The sequence below is a fragment of the Salvia miltiorrhiza genome, chromosome 1, assembly GCF_028751815.1.
Source record: "Salvia miltiorrhiza cultivar Shanhuang (shh) chromosome 1, IMPLAD_Smil_shh, whole genome shotgun sequence".
Taxonomy (NCBI): domain Eukaryota; kingdom Viridiplantae; phylum Streptophyta; class Magnoliopsida; order Lamiales; family Lamiaceae; genus Salvia; species Salvia miltiorrhiza.
Window position 1 is genome coordinate 64,300,314 of NC_080387.1, and position 20,859 is coordinate 64,321,172.

Below are 20,859 nucleotides of genomic sequence, written 5' to 3' on the forward strand. Positions count from 1 at the left end.
GGGCTGGGCCATAGTCTATATATAAAATGTAATTTTAAAATCTTTCTATCGGCACATATTAAGCCTAAACCAAGTAATTATTTCCTTATCCATAGTAAGTCTTAAATTAGGCGATATCTATGTTGGATCTAAAATGGGTCCAGAAATTGACAATTTGAAAATGCACGCCCAACCTTCTAAATGGAAAAAACAACAGCAGTATTTCTTAACAAAGAATTCATGAGTTATAGAAAGGGAAAGTGATAAATAAATAAAATTCTGCCTCCCCCATTCTTCCGTTTAATAAATGAATCTTAATTTACAGAAATCTAAGTTTCTATCTGCATGCTTTAGAAAACTGATTATATGCATGGGGCCTCATGAATTCTAATCCAAACCACGAGGTCCTATGTTTTTTTCATGACAATACAATTAATTATTGATTAATTATTCTCCTAGTACTCGGATGATGATGCTACTTCGAAAATGAATAATCCTTCAGTTATAACAACTTTGATAAGAATCCAATGAAGAAGTGAAGATTAATCATTAAGAAAATATTGAATTTTTAAAATTTTTAATATCCCAAAAGATTATTTAAATACTTATATTTTCACTGGCTCCTAGTTTCAAATTTTCAATTATGTAAGCTAAATTTGGATGCTGCCAAATCACTATAAACATTCATTTTAGGCAAGTCATGGCCCCTTCGCTCTTGAGATAATGTCTCACTTATCCACACTCATTATAGAGTAGTCATATATGGATTAACATTGTTTTGGAGAATCTTTTTAATGTATCTAAAAAAAGATTTTGTATAATATTACTTTTGAATTACTCATAATCACAAAAGGTGTATATGGACAATGAAAATTATTTGGTGTTCTTACTAGATTGGATAATACTATTAAGTTAGAGTTATAGGGTTTTTTAGGACAGTAACTTAGGTTGCTTTGGAAATTAGGACAATAACTTTCGGATTTGTAAAAATAGGACACTAATTAATAACTGTTGCACCCGCAGGACATTTATGGGCCAATTATCAAAATTTCGGACTTTTACGCACAGACTAAGCACATGTCAAGCCGTAAAAATGACGTGTTTGCCACATAATCAACCCCTCTATATATGCAGGTTGTCATGTGCTTGGTCTGTGCGGAAAAGTCCAAAATTTTGATAATTGACCCATAAATGTCCTACGGGTGCAACAGTTATTAATTAGTGTTCTATTTTTACAAGTCTTAAAGTTATTGTCTTAATTTTCAAATCAACCTAAGCTATTGTCCTAAAAAATCCTCTGACTCCTATTAAGTTATAACAAGCAATTTGATTACTACTTGAGTACCGAGCTTTGATAAACTACAAAAAAATAAAAACATTGTAAAAGACATTAGGTGCGACTCAGAATTTAATAAAAGTAAGATAAATATACAATGCATACTAATAAATAGTTACTGTATCGTTAAGATTAGTTATCTCAAGAGTGAGATGCACGAAGTTGTTTCTCAAAGAAAAATAATACAATAAGAAATAATCTTAAATTATTTAACGAAGTGTATATGGCACCTATCAAACATGCGCTAAATGTTAAACTGGAGATAACAATGTCCATTGCCTAAAGAGGCATAGGTGGAGCTAGGCAATAATGAATTTTATAAAGTAACTTTAATCCATCATTTTAAACATAACATCCTTTGTAGGTCGAGCTAGCTAGTTAGATAATGACTCCTAGGTCGAACATGTAATTTTTTAAGCATGAGTTAATTTTTTATGTGTAGCATAGATTATTATAAATAAACGATGTTTATTTAGTGCGTACATTAAAAGCGTTTGTGAGTTTTCGAGAGAGAGAGAGAGAGTCCTTTATAGAAAGGTTTTATATGTATGAGAACAAAAAATGGAGTGATCGAGAAGGACTAATTTCAATTGATGTGTGAAAAATTGAGAATTCATAATTGAGATAAGTTAGTACTCTTTGGGTTTCAGTGATTTGGCACGTAACGGCTCTCGTGGACCCATCATCACCATCATACTATTAACGCGTGTTGAGAATTCGAAAGTGCTTATCACACCTTATCACACGAGCACTCATATTGCGCATACACTAGGTCACTGGCGGCGAGCTTTTCCTAGAAAGGACAAGAGACACATTTCTTTTTTGGTTCCTTGTTTGGTTATATGGTTTCTTTGGACGGAAAAAACAGCCGTAAGCACGAGACTACTTCTTTCTGTGCTTCTCATGTGATTTGGCAGGTTGTTCGACATCTTCGACTGCTCGTTGTGGCGGGAAAACTCACCGTCTCTCATTGGCGTGGTTGTACCCCACAGGTTGATTTCATGCCCCCATCTCCCCCCGTGAGGCGGACTCTTCGTTCCACTCTGGTTCGCTGGCTCCATCCGGAGTCTTCTTGGGTAAAGCTGAACACTGATGGTTCCTTTGATTTACACACACAGCGTGGTGCAGGTGGAGGAGTGGTTCGTGATTATACTGGAGCCCTTATGATGCTACTTTTAGTTTTGATGCTGAGTTAGTTGCCCTGCTCGAGAGTATTAGATTGGCTATCACCTTTTCTTCTCATATCTAGGTTGAGATGGATGCGGCGACGATTGTGTTGCTCATGTCTGCTGGGCGTCACGGTCATGCTAGTATTCGTCATACTGTTGCTTGGAATCGTCTGTTTACTCAGCTTCGGCGAGTTCTTTTCTCTCACATCCCACGGGAGGGAAACCGACTTGCTGATTTTATGGCAAGGAGAGAGCATAAGGTTCAGGCGTTGACTACTTTTGATTATTCTTCTACTCCTCGGTAGTTTCTTTATCTGGTTAGGATGGATCAGCTTGGTTACCCTAACTTTAGATTCAGTTTTTATGTGGATAGCTGGTTTGCTTTGGCTTGTTTTCTTTCGGATTTCACTTCTTTTGTCTTTCGGATGGAGCCATTTTTGGGTTTCATCCTTTATGGTTTTGTTCGGTCTGTTTTTCTGTTTTTCCTTATTGCGTCTGTTGGGCGTTGTCACTTTTAAAAAACGTTTTGTATAGGACATTGATTGATGATTTATTTATAGGTTGGAGATCTATCTAATCTCTCATCTCTTTGGGTGTTGTTTTTGAAAAAAAAAAAAAAAAGAATTCAAGAATGCTTAGTCATTCAACTTGTCAGCTGATTCACTTTTGTCGGACTTGCTTCTAACAATTTTATTAATCCAACAAAATTAATCTATCAACTCCGCATTTTTCTAGATTGATACTCACTCCAATACGGATCTATTCAGCATACTTTACTTTTACTCGTGAAAACCTGCTTATATAAGTCGAGCATGCTTAATTTCCACGTTTTCTTACGGACCAATTTTGCCGGCAGGCCCATCCAGTTTACCATCTCTAATTAAATCTGAAAAATCATTTTCAAATTGGGCTCTTTCTTAAGTTATCATGTGCAGCTCTCGGCCCAACCCAAAAGGTAATATAATCCCCATTTCCTAAGTCTAAATTACTGGAATGCAGATGTCGCTCGCGTATAATCAATTCAGATTATAATAATAGAAATATGTTAACCTAAATTGTATAAAATGTCAGTTGACTCTTTACCCAAATTAATAATCAACTGACGGACCTTCGATTTACATTTATTAATGTGAAAACAACGTGACATCCTTCTATATAGTACGTGAGATGGCTGAAAATAAATTAAATCACATGTTCTTCCAGCTTGAACTCAGTATTGAAGATTTTCACGGAAAGATGATGAACTCAAAACTGGTAAATATCACATTTCTTTCTTTCTTTCTTTCATTCTTTCTTTGTTTAAGGCTAATAGGCCAATTTTTCTTCAAAATTCTCAATTGTAAGTAAAGAGAATGACAGCTTTTATTTTACGTTTTCTTAGTGGCTACTAACATAGTAACATATATTGATAATGTGTATATATACTAGTGTTGAACTGTCAGTAACACTCAAACTAATTGCTTAACATTTTACAGTGATTTGTTAAAATTTATGTTATTTTGTTTCCTTTTCATTTCTTAGTCAATTTTAATTTCAATGAAGAATTTGAGTAAATCCCCTAGTTAAAATAAGATTATGAACTATTAATAATATATAAAAAAAATTATTTTATTTTTGTAGAAAATGAAATAATTTCTTAAAAGAAATGCATAGATGTCACTTTTTATGCGCTTTCAGTGTAATTGTTGAATCAATGGGATGAGAAATAATTATTAATTATAGTAAGTGCCCGAGTTTTAATCGCAATCTTATTAAAATTCTACTTAAACATAAAAACAAATTATATGGCTTGTCAAAAAAAAATTGGCTACATACTTAACAAATTCAGTCCCTCTAGCGACAAATCCTGGATTATACGCATTTGCATAGCAATTAATGGACCCGCCATTTTTGAAAATAAGATCGTTAACTATCATCATTTTTAATGATTTGTAAAACTATTTCTCAACTTACCATATACATAATTTCCTTTTCTTAAAAATTTATATCTATTTCTCTCAAGAAAATATTTCGTGAACGAAAGGAGTAATAGATCGTAAGCAAAAAAACAAAACATGAAGTCGAAAAGTAAAATGAAAGACGCAAATTTAAGTTTATATTGGGAAGTATTGTAGTAAGTTATAGTCGTGGCAGGAAATAATATTTATATTTCCTAGCTACGTACGCCTCATTACGTACAACACATAGCTTCAATAATTGGCCTAAATTAATATTTCAACCTAAGCAACAGAAGATTAAATTATGAACCTCAACCAAACGTCGTCGTCCGATAATATTAATAATGTAAAAAATAATTAAAGTTATGTGAAGAGCGACGCATGCGTGATTCATTTGGGCTTGAGCATAAGGAAGCGTTTGGGTGAATAAATTCGGAAAAGAGAGTATGCAGAGATGGAAGCAGTTATCACCATCAAAACTGCTGCTATGTATCCACATATCAAAGCTCCGCCTATTTGAATGCAGAATCTGGTGAACCTGTTGCACAGCTTCATCCATTGGAAGCTCTTCTCACCCGTGATTGCCAGCGTCGACCCCTGGACCGCCGCCGCCGTCACACCGAACACCGCGTACGCTGCCGCCTGCATACATATATACTTTACTTTTGAATTTAATGAAATCCAAGGTCTAGATAAATAATTGGCACATAAAGTAGACTACTAAAATACAACTTAATTAAATAAGTATTAGAAACTAAAATCTTAAAATTTTGGAGTATATAGAAAAATATTTTGTAATATATATATTTTTTGTTCTGATAACAATAACAATAACACTATGCATATATATATATATATATATATATATATATATAGGGGGCCGCTCCAATGAGACCCCCTAATTTTAATGAGATCTAGGGCACGATCTGGTGCGTTTATTTTATCAATCCAATGGCTGATATTGTATTTGGAGGATGATTTTTTTTCGCAGGGTTCGAATCCTGAAAGGAGCAGAATATTTTAAATTTTGTTATTCATCAGTATATACTGCATTGTTCATCAGTATATATGGCCCTGTTCATCAGTATATATGTCTTCTTCATTACGAATTTATTAAATTTTATTTTTCATCAGTATATACATCTTGTTCATTAGATATACGTTTTGTTCATTAGTATTATATGTCTTATTCATTGTACTCATGTTACACGAAAAATAGGGGGTCTCACTGGAGCGCGCCCCTATATATATATATATATATATGGAGAGGTTCAAGAAAGAACCATAAATAAAAAAAGAACGGAGAACCATTTTCAGCCATTCGATTATCAAGATCTACGGTGGATGTATCATCTTGTTGGATGAATGCAGATCCTGGGTTCGAATCCTGAAGGGAGCAATTTTTTTTATTTTTTTGAGTGCATTAATTTTAACAGCGAATGCATTTATTTTTACAGTGAATGCATTAGATTTGATGGTTCTCACATTCTCACAAATAATGTAGTTCTCTTTAGAACCACACCCTATATATATATATATATATATATATATATATATATATAGGGAGGTTCAAGAAAGAACCAGTAAATAAAAGAAGAACACATAATCATTTTCAATTATTCGATCATCAAGATCTACGGTGGATGCATCATCTTGTTGGATGAATACAGATCTTGGGTTCGAATCCTGAAGGGAGCAATTTTTTTTATTTTTTTTAGTGCATTAATTTTAACCGCGAATGCATTAATTTTTACAGTTGATGCATTAGATACAAATAAGAATCACTAAATAAAATAATCAATATATAGGGTCTGTTTCTACAAGAAAAGCCTCTTATAGATAGAGGGAGAAAAAAATCTGGTTTATATTCAATCAACGGACGAGAGTAACAGAATTTATTATTTTAATCAATATTATTAATTCTGTGAAAATTGTATTTTCGTTCAAAAAGTCGTATTGGTAAACTTAAATTTCAGCGGATTTGATAGAGAAGATCATATCCCCGAAATCTCTCGCCTTCCATTTTTGGTATTGATATGGTTTCAATAGCATGAATTTTGATTATAGGTTTTTGATATTTTCTACCGTGTGTATCGTACTGTGAAACAAAAAATAACTTATTTATTCGGTCAGTTTGCTGAACTATGTGTACCGTAGTGATGAACATTTATATATTTTTTGTTGAACTTATATTTTAAAAGTGTATTCGTTGAAATTTGGCCCTCCATGATTCGAACACCATAAGTTCGTTTAAATAATTCGGATGTTCATGTTAATGTATTAATTTGTTCAACTGTTCTAAATTATATGCAAGTAATAAATTACTGAACATGACATTATCAAGAAATATGCAAATACATAAAACGAATGAACATATATGCTTTGTTAATGAATAAATAATAATGAATGGTAACCGATATCTTCACGTGAAATCTTTTAAAATTAATATAATTTGGTTAGTATTATATAAGGCAATTATTAGATATGTTAATTAGTAATTTATGAACATATCCTTTGGTCTATAAATCACGCAGATCAGATTGGAGAATAATAACAGTTGGATATTGCAATTTCAAGGGATGTGATTGTTTCTCTCCCTTATTTCGGAATTTATATTTTCTCATTGAACCTTCACACACACATACAAATTAATTTTTTTGCGAAATTTAGAAACGTTGAACATGTCAATAATTTTTTATGAACATATCAATAATTTTATTGAACGTTTGAAGTTTGAATCCTAGAGTGCGAGATTTTCAATAAATACGGTCCGTTCATCAAAATCTGGACATAAAATTTATTCTTAATTATGGACCACTTGATTGAACTATTTTAATGATTGAGATTGTTTCTCCTTTCTTTCTCCATTGAACCTTCCTCTCTGTATATATTTGTTTCTTAATGAAAGATAACGTGCCATAATAACTTGAGAAGATGAATTGTCTGTTTCAGGTTTGGCATTGGGCTACATTAATATTAATGGCGAATTAAGCTAACGTGCAAAAACAATGTTTGTAGTGCTAGTTAGTTGCGCACTTGCCATTAATATTTCCCAACTTAAACAACAATTGAATACAGCAAGTTACGTTTATTTAACCAAAAGAAAATTATTAATAAGTAATACTAGTAGCATTTATTTCCGTAACTGTTCCAACTGTACCTAGAAACGTATAGCTGCGGTTGATTGATACAGATGCATAGTCATTTTGGTTCCACCTTTAAAATAATATAGTACTACACTTAATTTTTTTATGGTTTTGCAATTAATTTTTGGATGGATGGGAATTTTAATATTTCAATTACAGTTAATTAGAAAAAGGGAGAAAATAAGAGAAGGGCTCCCATGCATCATCCGGGTGCAAATGGAGATCCACACCAAGATCAATCCGGCCCGCCACAATCCATTTGACTCGTTGCCGCCTTAAAATATTACTCCTACTTATATTATGTAAATGAGACTTTTTTAAAAATAAATATGACTTAAAAAAAATACATTTATATTTCCATACTTATCTACATTATTCATTCTAATTATAAATTATTTGACGTGGCTAATTAAGAACTTCAATTATCAAAGCGGATCTAAAATACATCCTTAGAAAATCAAATTTACAAAATTTTAAAATATACTAGCCGTATCTCTAATAAGATCCCCAAATATCCTATATAACTCGAATTTGCAAGAGTACTATACATTTTTTTGAAAGGATCCTTAACCCGATTATCGGGAGTGGGAAAAAAACACGTATATAAAACAAAATAAATAAGTTCATCAATTAGCTCGATTGAGTTCGTAGAGTAGTCACTAGAATTTAGAACCCATGAATTAGTTTGATTTAAAGATTTATCTAATGAGATCATAGAAATTAATTAATTCAAATTAGTGATGGTGGCAAAATTAATTGAGACTAATTAACTACGCTTACCTGGTCTAACAAGAAAATCCCCCACGCCACATATCGGTAAGAAGCTGTTAGATCCTTTGTGAAGTAACTTTGAAACTTATAGCTTGTAATAAGCTGAAGCAGATTATAAGCAGCAGCAGCAACATCTATCCACACCAAAACACTACGCACAAACAAATTAACAATCATCAAATTAGCACATCATATATAATTATATATAGTGCCAACAAAGTACATCAGCAAGGAGTCAAAACCGTCGCCCAGGCGCCGATCTGCCCTCGGAACCGCGCTGCTATCCAAGCCCAGGCGCGATTCGCGGCGCTGTCCGGTGGAGTCATTAGCTGCGCAAGCCACCTCGCCAGATCCGCCCACAGATCCGCCACCCAGAAGTAGTCTGCCTTCGACTCCAGATCGGCGACACCTTGCTCCGGCGAAATCTGCGGTAGCTATCTTCGACTCCAGACCAGCGAGACTATTCACTCCGGCGAGACCACGCCTCCAGGCCACAACGCAGCCCTCAAGTCCGGCGAGAACGCATCCAGCTTGGCCTTCCGACTCTTTTTGAAAGATCAGCGTCCAGATTCGCAAGTCATCCCTTTCTATTCAAAAGCTAAGTTCTACTTTATCTCGGGTGATGTGCAGTTTGATATGGATGCGAACTGAATTTAGTACTTGAGACAGTGAATTTAGTACTTGAGACAGCAAATTACCTTGAAGGTTTTCAAGCAGATGGGTTGTTGTTGGGGTTGAATGTATTGTAGGATAACTGTAATGAATTGAATGTGCCATGGTGAAACGAATGGACAAGACTTGAACTGAAATTAGCAAAGTTTAAGGACAGAGCTTATCTTACAGTTGTTTGGTTAGATTGTTGTACTGTTCGTTGTAGATGATTACTTCATAAAACAGGTGATTTTCTACAATGGAGCCTAGAGAGACCGAGAGAGAGTGGAGAGTGGTGAGAAGAAGAGGGATTGGTCCAAAACATGTCGAGAGAAAACAGGCAAGAAGCTGGAATCGGAGCAGTTTGAATGGGAGGAGAGATTGGAGTTCGAATGAACGCGATGACACTACAACCTTTTTCTTTAACAACATCCCAGAGGATTGCAGCGTTGATTTTCTCAGACGTAAGTTTGAGACGGTTGCGAAGACGGTGGATGTATACTGCCCAAGGAAGAGAGATCTTTGGGGAAGACCGTTCGGCTTTGTTCGATTTGAAAGGGTGGAGAGGTCTGAGACTTTACTGGTGGACCTGAACAAACTTTGGATTGGCAGTTATAAGGTTAGAGTTTATAAGCCTAAATTCCAAAGGGATTATAAACCTAAATTCGAAAGGGTTGATGAGAAGAGACGGAATGAGCAGAATAGCGTCAAAGAAAAGAAGTTGGAACAGATACAGCCATGCAACATGAAGGTGTATAATAGGCACGCAGGTGTCTCCTTTAAGGAAGCTCTTACAGGTGCTAAAGATGATAAAGAACTTGATGATGAAACATTACAGTTCCAGACGACGGAAGAAGACTTGGTTTGGCTTAATGGGGCTTTTACAGGTTACATTAAATCTGAGTTTCTCTGGGAGGAAGTTCGAGAGGAAATAAATAGTGAATGCGCAGGTTGTTTTAAGCTGAACTCCCTCGGTGGCAACATGGTCCTAATCCAAAGCAGCAACGAGCAGACGACCGAGGAAAATCTCAATAAGCTCAACGAATGGAGAGACTTCTGGTTACAGTGGTGGAGGCCTTGGAAATCTGTTGATATCAACTATCAAAGAGTTGTCTGGACTAAATGGACCGGAGTCCCGCTACATGTTTGGAATTCCCGTTTCTTCAGTACGGCAAGCGCGAGGTTCGGGTTGCTTCTGAAAATTGAAGAAAAAACAAGAACGAAAGAGAGGCTGGACGTGGCTTTTATACAGATGTCTACTGGGTTTAACTCCATCGGAAACATACTGAAATGTAAAATCGACGGTGCTTCGTTCCAAATCCGGGTGGAAGAAATGCCCTATAATTTCGTTTCCCCGGAGGAGGAGGTGTGGTCTTTGGACGAAGATGCTGACTCAGAATGTTCTTTACAAGATATCTCACAGTCTCCGGCGAAGGCTTTCATCGTCGAGTCGGAAACAGAGGACGGTGAAGGAAACGATTCGGTTACTCAAAAAAACGTCGTCTCGGAACTCGAGAGGAAGGTTGTGGAAACTAATGGCCCGTTCTCACATTACTCTGACACAGATAAAGGAAGCCAAGTCCAGCGGGTTTCCTCCGAAGGGACTGATAAATCGCCTTCAAATGAGCCAGAGACTAGAGGTAGAGAGATCAATGAAGGGAGTAGAAACGAGAAAGAGAAGGAATTTCAAAATGAACTTGAGGGGGAGGAGTGCGATCCCTCGAGGGTACCAGATTCTCTCACTGCGGGGGTTGTTTCTAAGAAAGGAACGGCGAATAGACGAGGAGGAGTTTCGAGGAAGAAAACTCAGAAATCAAAAGTAACCGAAAATCAGCATCAAGTTTGGGGCAATTTCATTGCTGATATTGAATCAGAGGGTGAGATGGGCAAGAATGGAAGTGGCTCGCGATCTACTGAGGCGGATTGGGAGAATTCGGAGAGAGATGAAGATACAAGAACATGGCTCTTTGCCAAGAAGTTGGGTTTGTCGAGCAATCACCAAGACGCGGTCATGATCGAGCAATTGAAGGAGCAAAGAGCAAAGGCAGGACATCCGAAGGTCGTGGGTGATATTGAAACAGGTTTTTAATGAATATTTTATCTTACAACATTAGAGGCTTGGGGAGTTTCATTAAACAGAGTGATATCGGAGAATTGGTTAGGAAAAATGCTTTAGATTTTTGTTTTATTCAGGAAACCAAAATGGAAATTTTCTGTTCCTCAATGTGTGATAAGTGGTGGGGGAGGAGTAATTTTGATTGGGCTGTGAGGGAGTCAGAAGGCAGATCGGGTGGAATACTATCGGTCTGGAGCAAGGATAAGTTTGTGGCAACTAGTAAATGGAACGTGACGGGGGCTGTTATTGTTAATGGGATTTGGCTACAAGGAGGCTTGCATTGTTGTTTTGTTAATGTGTATGCGCCCATGGGAACCACCGAAAAGGAATCTTTGTGGGATACATTACAGCTCATTGCTCTTCAAAACAAAGACTCTTGCCTGTGTTTTCTTGGCGACTTCAACGCAGTGCGTGATCCGGGAGAAAGGGTGGGGAAAGGTGCTGTCTTTAATCAAGCAGATGCAAGGTCTTTTGACGCTTTTATTCGGCAAAGTAATCTGCTGGAAATCAGAACACAGGGGAGAAAGTTTACGTGGTATCAACCTGGTGGAGGATGTAAGAGCAAACTAGACAGATTTATGGTCAATGAGAAATGGATGCAGGAATGGCCGGACACAGTCGGAAGGGGGCTTCAGAGATCAGTGTCGGATCATTGTCCGATCTTCCTGACTACAAAAACCAAGAACTGGGGACCCAAACCTTTTAGGTTCCTCAATTCTTGGCTCTCCCACCCAGATTTTTGCGCGTTGGTAAGGAAATCTTGGGATGAAGCTAAGATTGAAGGATGGAGCTGCTTTGTGTTCAAAGAGAAATTGAAATTGGTGAAGAGTGCGTTGAAAGAGTGGAATCTGAGGATTTATGGCAACATTGACCACGGATTGACAGATCTTAAGGATGAACTTCAGGAGCTGGACATTTTTGATGACACCTTTGGTCTTGAGGAGAGTGAGACAATCAGGAGAAATGAATTACGAGCAAAGATTTTCCTTAAATCCAAAGAAAAATGTAGTCTTCTCCAACAAAAGGCGAAAGTCAAATGGGTCAAGGAGGGCGATCTGAATACTAGTTTTTATCACAAAGCAATTGTTGGGAGAAGAAAGAAGAATGAAATTGCAGGGCTTGATGTTGGGGGCTGCTGGATCGAGGATCCAAAGACCATTAAGGAGAAAGTCAAAACGTTCTTCGAGAATCACTTCAAGAAGACGCCGCGCGTCCTTCCTATGATACCGGGAGATTTCACTGCTCGGAGAGTTTCTGCAGCGAATAATGCGGAGCTGATCAAAACTTTTTCAGAATCAGAAATTAAAGAGGCCATTTGGAGCTGTGACGGTGACAAGAGCCCGGGACCGGATGGCTTTAACCTCAAGTTCTGGAAAGCGTCATGGGAGATTATCAAGAAAGATTTTTTAAAGGTAATGACTGAATTTCACTCCAATGGCAAAATCCCTCGGGGATGTAACTCTTCATACATCGTTCTCATTCCTAAAAAAGAAGGAGCTTGCTCACTTGAGGAGTTTAGGCCTATTTCACTTATTTGTAGCCTCTATAAAGTCATTGCGAAGGTTTTGGCGAATAGGATGAAACAGGTCATGGATTCAGTTATTTCGGATAATCAGAGTGCCTTCATTGGCGGCCGTTACATCCTTGATGGGGTCGTGGTTCTAAATGAAGCAATCGCGGAGGCTACTAAGAAGAGAAAAGGGAGGATTATCTTCAAGGTGGATTTCGCGAAAGCATATGACTCCGTCGAGTGGGATTTCTTGGATTTAATGCTTGAAAGAATGGATTTTGAACCATTATGGAGGAAATGGATCCGAGGTTGTATCTCTTCGGCGACGACGAATATTTTGGTGAATGGATCTCCATCTGGTGAGGTGTGTTTAGAAAGAGGATTACGGCAGGGAGATCCGCTTTCCCCATTTCTCTTTCTTATTGCAGCGGAGGGGCTCCACTCTTTGATCACGAGAGCTGTTGAGAAGGAGCTGATTAAGTCGGTAAAGGTAGGAAATGATTGCATTTCAATTCCGCACCTCCAATACGCTGATGACACGGTCTTCTTGATGGAGGATGATGAAAGAAATGCAGTGGCAGTTAAAAGGATTCTCAGAGTGTTCCAGCTACTGTCAGGGCTTGCTGTGAATTTCAAAAAATGTTGTCTCTTTGGAGTTGGGGTCGAGGAGGATAAGATAGAGAGGATGGCGGCTGTTTTGGGTTGTGATGTAGGCTCCTTACCTTTCAATTACCTCGGTATTAAAGTGGGTAGCAAGGGCAAAAAGGTTGCTGATTGGAAATACTTGGTTGAGAAGGTGAGAAAGAAAATCGATTCGTGGAAAAATGGGAAGTTCTCTCTCGCGGGCCGAGTTACCTTGGTGAAGGCTGTGCTTCAATCTATACCGATTTACCAGCTCTCTTTTACCTGTTTACCAAAATCAATTGTGAGTTCCCTAAATGCTTTACTTGGTAATTTTCTGTGGGGAGGGGGTTCTAGTAAAAGTGCGATTGCTTGGGTGAAATGGAAGGTGCTTTGTGCTTCAAAAGATGAAGGAGGCTTGGGGCTTAAAAATATTGAGTGGTTTAATCAGGCACTTGTCGTTAAATGGTTGTGGCGGTACCTTACTGGAAGGGACATGCTTTGGGCTAAAATTGTTAGGTCCATTTATGGTGAGGTTGAGTGGGGAGAGACAGGTCTGGAAAACGCGGGGAAAGGTAGATTTAGAGATGGGTGGTGGCCGAAGATCGTTTCTGCGGCGGGAGGGCCGAGCAATTTTTGGTTTGTTCAAAATTTGAAGCCAAAGGTGGGGGATGGGAAGACATTTAAATTCTGGAGTCAGTGGTGGGTTGGACAAAAGCCGTTGAAGTTTACTTTTCCTAGACTTTTTCAGTTGAGTGCTAATAAAGAAGCTGCAATCTGTGAAGTTGGGGAATGGACTGATACTGGATGGTGTTGGGATTTAAGGTGGAGAAGAGAGTTATTTGAGAGAGAGAGGGAAGGAGTTTCGGAGTTGCTTAGCCTTGTTTCTGGTACTAACCTGTGTGCAGGTAACAAGGACGGATGGACATGGAGTGGCGACATCGGGAGAGGCTTTACAACCAAGTCCGCTTATGAAGCTATTAAAGATCAAGCAAAAGAGACTACGGAGGCGGTGGAGGAAACTGATATGAGTACGAAGGTGTGGAAGATCCCTATTCCAAACAAAGTCAAGCTTACCGCATGGAGAATTTTGAAGAACAGAATTCCGACGTGTGACAATCTCTCGAGAAGAAATGTGATGTTGTGTGAAGTCGAGGTGGGATGTAATGCCTGTTTTCATCGGCAGGAATCCACGAATCACTTGTTGATCCACTGTCCAAAGACCTCAAAGGTATGGGAAGCAATCTTTCAATGGCTCGGAGTTAGCATGGTGCAGCCATATGACGTGTCCTCGCACTTTCAGTTCTTTACTAGTTTGAGTGGCCGGAAAAGAAATAAGAAGCTCTTGATGGCTCTTTGGTGTTGTACTACTTGGCTTATTTGGAAAATGCGTAATGAGAGTAGATTTGAGAACAAAATATGGGAGAGTGCAAACTTGTTTGGAGAAATCAAAGCTAGAGTGTGGAGTTGGGGTAGAATTTTTGGTTTTGTTAATGATGGAGTTGGGATTCATAGGTGGATGTCGAATGAGGAATCACCGATGATTTTGTAATCTTCTTGGTACTACTGGTGCCTTTTCGTTCTATAATATTTACTTTCCTTATCAAAAAAAAAAATATATAATTATATATATATATATAATATACTCCATACTTACACAAGTTCAATGATCGCGCGCGTGAATCAAGAAATATATATATAGTAGTATAAAATAATAAAAAGAGAAAAGAGAAAATGATCTTACTACAAAACATCCAAAACGTGGAATGTGGCAGTCTTTTTGTATGTGTAGAAGATAACTTTGGTTTGGGAGTCGAAACCGACGAGACAGGCAGTTAGTGCCAAGAGAAACATACTCATAATTCTCAACCAAGTTTCTCTTTTAAAGCTATTCATTTTTAGTAATCTCTAATCTGTATCACACTGGCATCGTATTCGCATATATATACATGTGTGTGTGTGTGTGTGTGGAGAGAGATATATAGAGAGAGAAAAGACTGGTTATGAAGGGCTCACGTCAAGATGAAGATGGGGGAGATGAGCATCCTGTGTCCCCAAGCATTAAATGGAGCAAACTGAGATCTCTTTTTTTATTTGTTCTTAAAGAAAAATAGGAACGAATACATAGTATATTATATATATGCAATTCATCAAATTCTGGCACTCATGTGCTAATTGAAATTACTTCATTAAATGCGAATGCATTCATGCAATACTTTTGAGATCTAAATTCCGTTTCTGTAAATACACAAAGGAATAGCATGCATCTTATATATATACCCAAAAAGAAAAAATTGTTAGAGAATGATCGATTTCATGGATTGAACACGTATGATTATTATTTTTTGAAATTCATTAATATTGTCAGCCATATGAGATTATTAATTTAACAGAATCATTTGAAAAAGTTACATCGCATCAACACTGAGATGTCTACGTTAAACAATGAAGTTAATGGTAAGAAATTAAACATTTTTAGTATTTTGCATTAATAATAATATTGAGATTAAGTTTCACATCCCTGTTTTATTAATATTGAGTCCATGTAATTTCGTTTTATAGAAACTAGTCTTTTCGTTAATTTGTGAATAGGGTTTATCATCCTATAGTATTACAATGAACTTACAAAAATCCGATTAAAGAAATTCAAAAGTTTTCGAAACCCAATCAAATAAATTTAATAGCACAACATTTCATGCCCGTGTGTAACTTAGTGGCATCCTTCTCTAGTTGTTGAGGAATTAAATTTGAGAAGTTGTTAGGTGGTGGGTGATAGGTCAGCCTCCGCCACAAATAACACCCCCCTCAGCTAGCTGTTACACTTCCATTTGGAGTTAAGTAATAGTATTAAAATAACTTAAATTAAGAGCATCCGCAATGGGCTTACTTGATAGCCTACTTGATATATAGCCTACTTGATAGTGGGGGACCACATTGAGTAAGTAGTGCTGCATTGGGGTTACTTGATAGCTTACTTGATAACATTAGTTTTGATTTTTATGTTTTTCATTTAAATTTAATTGATCAAATTTAAATAACATATTTTTCTAATAGTTAAATACGCCATTAAACTAAAACATCATTAAAAATTACATAAAATTTAAAAACACCTAAAACATCATAAAAAATTACATAAAAATTAAAAACACCTAAAAATTAAAATTAAAATTACAGTCAAATTTTGAATTTAAAATTCGAATTTCTCTATTTTTTTATTAAATTAAGGCGCGTGCATTGCACGCGCCTTCCCTCTCCCCCATCGTGCATACTCGAAGACTCGAGTATCACTCGAGTAGCCCCCCCCTGCAACGCCCTACTCGAGTGCAACGCTCTACTTGAGTAGGCACTCGAGTAGGTGCGTTGCGGATGCTCTAAGTCCTCTAAAAAAATAACTTAAATTAAGTATTAAATATACACTATCTTTATTTTTGGACCCAAAAAAATAGAACATTGAATTACTACTTACCCAATGGTGCGTCGTTTTACACCAAAAATATCCGGCAGTCAGCCGGTATGCCCATACTGTGCAGAGAGTAGCAAGCAAAATCGTCTCCCAAAGGATCGGCGAGAATTCTCCTAAAATTCAATCTTCAAAGAAACTCAACAAACCAGATTTATGGGAAAAATATGAAAATACTAAAATAGAAATAAATAAAACTCAAAAGAATTGCAATGGTTCTAATCCTAAAGAATAAATAAATAAAAAAATTCAACAATTAATAAAGAAATTCCAGCAATCAATTAAGTCCACCCTAGCTTAATTATTCTGATCATTGATGCAAATATAACTTTAATTCATGCAAGCAAACCAGTTATAACCACCGAAGACGCTTCTGACGTGATCTTATTTCTCCTTAATTATTTGGTAATTAGGAAGACGCTTCAGTAATTACTACCCTAATCGACTGACAACCGTAAGAGACGCTCTATAGGTTTAATGAGCCGACAGTATTAATATCTAGAGAAACCCGATTCAAAACCAATAAACTCTGACGCAGGATTATTGAATTAAGACTGCTTTTCCCTTGACCTTGATGTGTCAATTTACCACTAATCAAACCTAAACCACAATTACGGATGACTGGTTCAATTGGCTGTATAATTAATTCTAACTTACTAAATATTGCGCACTACCTAATGGATTAAAACAATTAATAACAATAAACACAGAGAATCATAGATACAAGCATAAAATAAAGTATAAGAACAAATTAGATCTCACAGAATAATCTTGCTAGTGCTTCCCTAATCGTTGCTGGAATAAAAGAAATTAACTAGAAAACATAATAATTAAACAAAACAAATAAATAAATAAGTTAACGAAAAAAAGATGAAAGAAATAAACTGAATTAAAAAGCTCCAAAATCACGTCCAGAATTCTGCTCCCCAAAGTTGGCGTCTGATTTGTGCTGATAAAAAGTATGACTTAAGCTAATATATATAAGTTAATAAACTAACCTACTTCTAATCTATCTAAAATGGCGCATAAGGCCAAAACTAATAACAAAACTAATCTAGTAAAGTAGCAAGTGGCGCACAGGCCCACAAAACAACTAACTAAATTCAAAATCCAAAATAAATTAATAAAGCATATCCCACAAAAATAATAAGATCAGCCCATAATTTAAAACTCATCCGCCACTCTTCTCGACAAATTTTGTCTTCAATAGCTGCAATTCAAACAGCAATTCAGGTTCTACTCTCCACAGCCTCAAGCTTCAAAATTCTTCTCAAAATCAAATCTTTTCTTCAAAACCTATTAAATATCATCAAAATTCATATAAGATCATAATTCATATCTAAAAGATGATATTTAACGCGAATTAAGCAAATAAATCATACCAAAATCCCCCGAATAAATGCGTATAAATACGCCCAATCACCCAACCTTCGAACTCAGCCCCACCGACTTCAAAGCTCCGCTTCGCAAAAATTTTACCGTTCAATTTCGCCAATCATCAATCTTGGCGATCAAGCCCACCAAATACCAACCTTGACGTTCAGCCCCATCAATCATCAATCTTAGCAATCAGTTACACCTAACGTCATTCTTGGCGTTCAACCTCGCAATCGCTAGCCTTAGCGCCAACTTCGCTGGCCAAATGCTAATCTTAAGGTCTCCGAGCAAAAATATTATAACGAGGTTTGGGCCAAGTTACCTAGGTAATGAGCCTTAGTGATACAGGTTTAATTTATACATATTCAATGCATTTTCAAGTTCAAATTTCAAATATTTTTACTCGATTTTCTCGTTTTATGCATTTTTTTTAAAGTCAAACCCAACTCAACATGGTGCAAATTCATATATAATCATTCTTGATAAGTTTGTATGTTTTGCAACCACATTCATAAAAAGTATGCTTTGTAATAATTTTACAAATTTTCAAATAAAACATAATGGTAGACCCATAAATATTGGCAAGCGTAAGAATAAAGTGATGTTCCACAATTGACATGTTTACACTGCGAGCACAGTTGATAAAAATATACCGCGAGCAGAATAGCTTGTAGGCACAAACACAATTGTATTGTAGACACGATTACTTTGTTGATATGGCACGATTGACCATACTATGGACCATCCTATTGACACGATTGCATTATAAGCCCACGTTTGGTTGGAAGTTTTTAGAGGTTGAAAAAGGAAATCAAGTAATTGAATCCATTTCTTGTTGTTTGGTTTGGGTAATGATTAGATAATCATTACCCTTACTTGAGGGTAATCCAATCACCAAATTTGTTACCCCTCAAAATAGAGGGGAAACAAAAGAAAGGGAATCTCTTACTAATGTTTCATTTCCATTGTTAAACCAAACACTCAATAAAAGTAATGGTTATTGTTACCATTCCACTCCTTTATTTGATTTCATTCTCTTTCCATTCCTCTACTTGAACCAAACGAGCACTAAAATAGAAATAAAACATGATTGCATTATAAAATAGAAACAAAATATATTGTATTACAAAAGTGGTTATAAAACTTATTTTACTATCCAAAATCTACCATTACCTAGTTTTAATTAATTAAATTATAGGAGTACATAGTATGATATAGAAAATTGAGAGAAGACTACTAAAATGTAAACTCACATAATATTTGAATAGTCGAAAACAAATAACGAACGGTTTATTTTTTTTTATTGTCATGTTCTACAGCTAACACTTAACAGAGATATATTGCGTTTGATTGCTTCATTTCTCTTCTCCTCTTTATCTAAAACTCTCCTAATAATTAAGCAAATTGTGTAATAGTACATCTTATTGTTTTCATGTTATCTTTCTATATTTCGGCACTTTAAATATTCATAATTTATTTATTTTAGACCTATATTTCACATATCATATATCAAATTTAAATAGTATGATATTGGAATCTTTAATTCGAGATTTATATTGCATAAGTGGGAGAAAAATGGCTAATAATTAATAAATTATTGATTTAATCGAGTCAATTATTATAAATGATAATTATATGAATGAAGTTTTGGAAGAAAAAATATATATAAGAAATTATTCATTTTATAAATATATAGATTTGGCAACGAAAATTACTCACCGTTGCTTATTGGGCTTAGGTGACTCCTCCCGCTAACTAACTTATGTCGGCCCACTAATTAACAGAAGTGTGCAAGGTTTGTTAAATTGCCACAAGATCCAACAATTCAAATAAATTCGCCTAAAAGGCCCAATAATATTAATTATAAGTAATTTGATGGGGAACATCTGTGTTCACAAAGACGATATTGTCCACTTATTTTGGGACACAGTGATTATTAATAATCACATTCACAATAAGGTTCAATACTAGCCTCTAAGAATGGTAATTTGAACATTAAACTTCACCTTCGAGAAATATACATGAGTTATTGGGCATGCTATGGAACTAAAAGCAATATTAAAAATACACTTGATATACTTGATGCTTACACTAATAATTTTTACAATAAATCTATGCAGCCAGGTTGTGGCCACCAACAAACTAGTTTAAAATCTTGATTTATTTAATTTATTTTTAAAAATAAAAATAGGATTTAGTTATTGTAATATCTTCTTTATCAAGCAATACCAAATACAGAGAACAGAGATTTCAGAGAGAAGAGCAGGAGAGAAAACTGATTCTGTATTCTCATAACCGTATCAATACCGTTCCATCATATATATATATATATATATATATATATATATGAATAAGTAATGTACAATAATAATAAATAATATTATTTACAATACTCCCCCTTGGACATTACTTAATTATGTTCATGTCTCTCTCGCTGAAAAACCCTGTGGGAAAAAACAGTCAAAGAAAAGAGTACATGTGATATGTATAACTTTGTGTTGCATTTGTTGCCTCATTAAAAACCTTAACTAAGAAAACCCAATGGGAAAAAACTTAGTAAGGGAAAAAGAGTACAACAAAAATACACCTTCAAGGCATAATGAATTCGCTCCCCCTCAAACTAATAATCTATTAAGCCTACGCATTCCAATATTATGAACATGTTTTTCAAAAGTTGACGTAGGAAGGGATTTTGTGAATAAATCTGCCAGATTATCACAAGAGCGAATTTTATTTATTTTAATTTCGCCGCTCTTCTGGAGCTCATGCGGGTAAAAGAATTTAGG

The 20,859-nt window shown here is 35.9% G+C and overlaps 1 protein-coding gene across 1 annotated transcript; it reads right to left on the bottom strand.

Annotated features, from left to right (window-relative positions):
- Positions 1-4,561: 4,561 nt before the first annotated feature.
- On the bottom strand, positions 4,562-15,923 carry LOC131004857 (CASP-like protein 2C1). Its single transcript, XM_057931606.1, has 3 exons — positions 14,981-15,923; positions 8,348-8,489; positions 4,562-5,063 (listed from the first exon to the last, which is right to left on the bottom strand). Exons 1-3 carry the CDS (start codon positions 15,130-15,132, stop codon positions 4,812-4,814), a joined length of 546 nt encoding a protein of 181 aa, XP_057787589.1. The 5' UTR covers positions 15,133-15,923; the 3' UTR covers positions 4,562-4,811.
- Between the last annotated feature and the right edge of the window lie 4,936 nt (positions 15,924-20,859).